This window comes from Centroberyx affinis, unplaced genomic scaffold (genome assembly GCF_046629955.1).
Source record: "Centroberyx affinis isolate AG114_WGS23_722 - 3 ecotype Tasmania unplaced genomic scaffold, CSIRO-AGI_Caff_v1 ptg000995l_1, whole genome shotgun sequence".
Classification (NCBI taxonomy): domain Eukaryota; kingdom Metazoa; phylum Chordata; class Actinopteri; order Beryciformes; family Berycidae; genus Centroberyx; species Centroberyx affinis.
In genome coordinates, this window is record NW_027279560.1 from 102,487 (window position 1) to 107,500 (window position 5,014).

The 5,014-nt window shown below is 44.5% G+C and overlaps 1 protein-coding gene across 1 annotated transcript in view; it reads right to left on the reverse strand.

The window, feature by feature from the left end:
- Positions 1-216: 216 nt before the first annotated feature.
- The window catches only part of LOC139646581 (ribosome-binding protein 1-like), a 27,034-nt gene continuing 22,236 nt past the window's right edge, over positions 217-5,014 (reverse strand). Inside the window, 4 exon segments of the mRNA XM_071522485.1 lie at positions 217-1,772; positions 2,970-3,230; positions 3,727-3,804; positions 4,867-4,950. Of these exon segments, the coding sequence (XP_071378586.1) occupies positions 1,734-1,772; positions 2,970-3,230; positions 3,727-3,804; positions 4,867-4,950 (462 nt within the window). The 3' untranslated portion in view covers positions 217-1,733.

The following is a 5,014-nucleotide window of genomic DNA, read 5'->3' on the forward strand; positions in this document are numbered from 1 at the left end:
ATATGTGTGTTCATTGCACTTTTAATTGAAGTTTCAGAAAATAAATATAACCATAATGGCCAAAGAAAGAATGTTTTGTTTCTTGACTTTGAGTAAAGAACTTTCCACTATGTTACCACTTTTATCAGTGTGTAATGCACTATCCTTACCTGAGCAGATCAGCAAGGAAAAACATGTCTGTAAAAATAAACCAACAAAACCAACAGCTGCATCTGTTTTCTTAGTTTATTTGTCACAAAGTGTCACATTTCGTTTCAGCCGAAGCTACAGCAGCTTTAAAGGAGTTCATTGATTTTGTTCCTCGATATAATTCCTCTCTTCCTCCCCGCAGCACTCGGACCCACAGACAGTCTCGGCTCCAGAGTCATCTGGTTGAAACAGCGAGGTCCGCTGCCTCTCGCTGCAACGACGAGTCCAAATGACCCACGGATTTCTCTCCGCGGCCCGGAAAGCAGCGGCACCGACCGTTTCCCCTCAGCGGATCGTCTTCTACCGAACTCTACTGTTTACGATCCGACCCGACCGTCCGGAATTAGATCACTCAGCTGCCGCAGAGAAAAATAGTTCTGTGATTTCCTGATTAGTGAAAATTGCGTAATGGAGGACGTTTCCTCTCGACTCCCTGTGGAGCGACAGACTACAGGGAGGAAGAGAGGAATTCTATATAGGAACAAAGTCAGTGAACTGGTCCTTTAAGGCGTCGGCGTAGCAGGACACCGCACCGTTCACTGCACGTTTCACCATGCAGAGATTTTCCCTTTCCGATAACACTGAACCACTGAATGTTTCTATGAAGCTCTCAGGCTTCATATACTGCAACAATATTCACCGTGAGAACGTTTAATCTTATATTCAGGCCTCAAATCTTAGTTTTCTTAAACCAACTGGTTTCAATAGGATAAGTGGGACATCATGAAGGCTGTGATGCAGAGTTGATTTACAGAAATAGTTCTATTTAAATCTCTGTCAGTCGCAACTGCTGATAAAACTTTTCTTGTGACGTGTCATTCTGTGTAATTTAAAAAGACTGAAACACTGCTGTCAATCATGATGCTGATGTATTCTTCACAAATCAGCTGTGGTTCAGTGTGAAACTGTAATGCAGAAACTGTAAATGACTTGTGATGATAAAGTTGTAGAAGTCTCTCCATGTCCCAGTCTGTCTGTCTGCAGGTCTACAGCTGTATTAAAGTGAGCTGTATTTTCTACTGTGTTTTAATGACATGAAAGAATCATCCACTGACATCTTCAGGCCTGGTGTGTAAACAGGCTGATAAACCACAGTAACAGGTTCAGCCTAAAATTCAACCGGCTGCCTTTACTATTTTACCAGCCAACTAGCTTATAGTAGCAGTAGGCTAGTTGTATACTAGGTTACAATAGAAGAGGACCATGAGAAAATGTCTCAGCAGCCACAGCCAGACTCTGTGCAGACCGTCAGAGCTTCAGACGGGTTTGAATCTCAGGACACACTGATACTGATCACAGTGACAGAAGCTCCATGCTAACACTTTAACACAATATGTTGAGTGATAATAAACTGTACGAAATCGTCACATCAGCTCTGAATCACAGCCTTACTCTTTAGCTTTGTATGTAAGTTCAAGAACTCTACATGTTAACTACAGTAGGAAATGAAGGGCAGGACAGTCTGGTGGTGTGAAGGCGAGTCGGTCCGGTCCGGTCCGGTCCGGTCCGGTCAGTCCAGTCCGGTCCGGTCCAGTCCGGTCCGGTCAGACGGACGTTCCTTCCTTCGGCTGCTCGGTCGGCTCCTACAGAGACAACACACAGTAACACACCATGTTACTGACCGCTCCACAGGAAGTGATGTAACGCTGTCTTGTCCAATAGACAACCAGCTTGTCATCATTTCGGGGCACTGACATATGTGTTGACTAACAAAACCGGAGAAACTGGGGTTACTTAGACATTCACACTTCATCTCATTCTGAACAACCATGCCAAATTTCCAAGTAGCAAATTTGTTTTTTCGATGTATCTGACAACATGAATGCAGGGTCACTTTGCCCCCAGTCTGGGATTCGAACCGGCAACCTTCTGATCACAGACCATTTCTCTGACCTCCAGGCTCTACATGCCTGAAATGTGCAACCGTGTTCACACTGTTCGCCTCTTTGAAAGTCAAAAGCGGAAAAGTCAAAGCGGATGGAAAAGCGGGGCTGCGCCTGGCAGCGGAAACCTCACAACCTGGACCGACCAATCAGAACCAAGGGGAGGCGGGGTTTCGGATGACAGCGACAACCAGTGTGAAAACCGGAAGCGGCGGTGGTGAAGTTGGTAGCAGCTGTTCCTGTGTTTGACATCAGGAAACAAAATGAAGCTCAAGCATCGATTTTTCAACTATAATGTGAGTTTGAGTTTGTTTTGTTGTTGGTCGTCTTGTTTCTGTTACTGGTTTCTTCTTCATGACCCTGAACTGGTTTGAACTGGTCTGTGAGGCACTTTAATGTTACGCTGTTGTATGAAATGTGCAATAAATCAAATGTGGCGGTCTGACGGGACATGCAGACCAAGCTGGACTTCGCTGGACGGCGCTCCATCAAAAATCTTTGTTTGTTTGTGTTTGACTGGATGTGTTCAGGTCAGTTTGTTCAGAGACCTCTTTCAGTTTTATCATTTTCATTTTGCAAAGTCGAACTGGGAACAAAAATGTAAATCCCCCAGAAAATTTGAGAACTGGGCTTGCCTGTGTAGTAGGAAACCATGTTTATAGCTGAAATATATATAATAAACATATATTCTGATATGCATAAGATCAAGTCAAAAACCTGTCAGACAGAAGATCAAAGGCCATATAGTATCAGGATGAACAGCCCTGCACTTTTTCAACATTTCTCATGGCATCGCAGGCCTGATTCACATCGCACCAATCCCATCATGCCGTGCGCCTGCGGTTCCTCATTCACACAGTGAACAGAGACCAAATAACACTGAGCAGAGAGCTGTACCTGCTGCAGCTGATCCTGTGTCAGCTGATCCTGTGTCAGCTGATCCTGTGTCGGCTGATCCTGTGTCAGCTGATCCTGGTGCAGCTGATCCTGGTGCAGCTGATCCTGCTGCGGCTGATCCTGCTGCAGCTGATCCTGTTTCAGCTGATCCTGCTGCAGCTGATCCTGTGTCAGCTGATCCTGCGTCAGCTGATCCTGCGTCAGCTGATCCTGCGGCTCGGCGGCGGCTTCGCTCAGTTCTCTGCTGCGCTGCTCCTCCTGCTGCAGAAACACACAGAAAGACTTCAGAGTCCAACACACTTCAATGGACAAGAAACAAAGAAACAAGTGACATGATCACTGCTCAGGTTTCTGTTATTTCTCCTTCATGTTGAGTTCATCTGGTTTCCTGCCTGGTTCACTTCTGTCTGTCCTTTTACGCTCTTTCTCTTTCTTTCATTGTTTATCACTAAACTAAGACTAAAACCTAAATACAGACAATTACATCTGATAAAACTGGTCTCAAGATGGTTAATAACTTTTACTTTCATGCAGCAGTCATTTGATTTCGAGGCAGCAGACGTCTGCAGCCATGACAGTTCAGAGACATTTCAGGGACGGGATCCACAGGAAGTGATGCGGCACTCTAAACCAGCGTGAGCGTCTATGTGGAGACCTGTGTTGTTAGACCTGTGTTGTTAGACCTGTGTTGTTAGACCTGTGTTGTTAGACCTGTGTTGTTAGACCTGTGTTGTTAGAAAGGGGGACAGACAGAAACCTTGAGCTGAGCGGAGCCGCTGTCCTCCGTCTTCATGGCGTCCAGCTGCTCCTGCAGGCCGGCCGCTCGCTGCTCAGCCTGAAACACAGAGACTCCTCTTCACATCTCAGTCTGCCAGGTTCAGGATTTACTGATGAAGAGTCGTTTACTGTTTCGGTGAACCCACTTTCCCTCAACCTGCTGCAGTTAGTGGTTTACTACATTTCCCAGAATGCCTTTCAACAACCACCAGAGAAGGAGGGGCGGACTTGTTGTGTTCAGCTGTGGGTTTAATGTGTGGGTGGAGAGGTTCAGATTTTTTTCTTCCCATTCATTTGAATGGAAACTGACATTGAACACGTTGGTGAACAGATCCAGCATCAGATCCTGCTGCTGTGAGTCCAGCTGACTGTTGGTCCGACGCTTCAGAACAGAATCTCACCAAACAGCTTTTTATTGATAGAAGAGAACACAGCGGAGGGATACCATGCAGGAGAGATAGTTCCTGTTAGGGCTGAACTATTAATATTAATATTATAATATTAATATATTTGTTAAAGGTGAAATGTGTCAAAATAGCATTTTAAAGTAAATATTGTGGTGCTGCAGAGATGTCCTGGCCTACACATCATATTCTACAGACTGAAGAAAACATCTTTGTTTGGTACAGATCCCCGCAAAAATCACACCATAATCATTTTAATACGTTTTTCAATGAAAATGAGAATAATGATGTAAAAACTATCATTCCCTCTAATATCGCAAATCATATCGCAATTGCAATATCAGTCAAAATAATCGCAATTAGATATTTTTTCAAAATCGTTCAGCCCTAGTTCCTGTTTGGGAGACCGGATCTACTTTTATTTTAAATACTAATTTTAGTGTGAAACAAGAACAGAAATGCAAAATGCAGACGGACCCAGGATGCTTTTTAAAGCAGGATCTGATGTTGAATCTGTTCAATGTCAGTTTCCATTCAAATGAATGGGAAGTAAAAATCTGAACCCCCAAAAACTGGTCCAGCTGCATCTGATCTTGGTCAGTAGATTATATTCTGGTTTAAAACTAAGTGGAGTATTGATTTAAATGATATGCTGAGAACAGTCTGAGCGTTTCAACACTTTCCCAGAAGTAACAGAATCTGTTTCTGATGCCGACCTGCTCCAAGTCTCTGGCCAACTGCTGCTTCACTTCTTCTTCTGTCTGCAGTTTGTTGGTAGTCTGCTCCAGCTGGGCCTGGACCTGCACACACACACACACACACACACACACACACACACACACACACACACACAGAGTCAGCAGT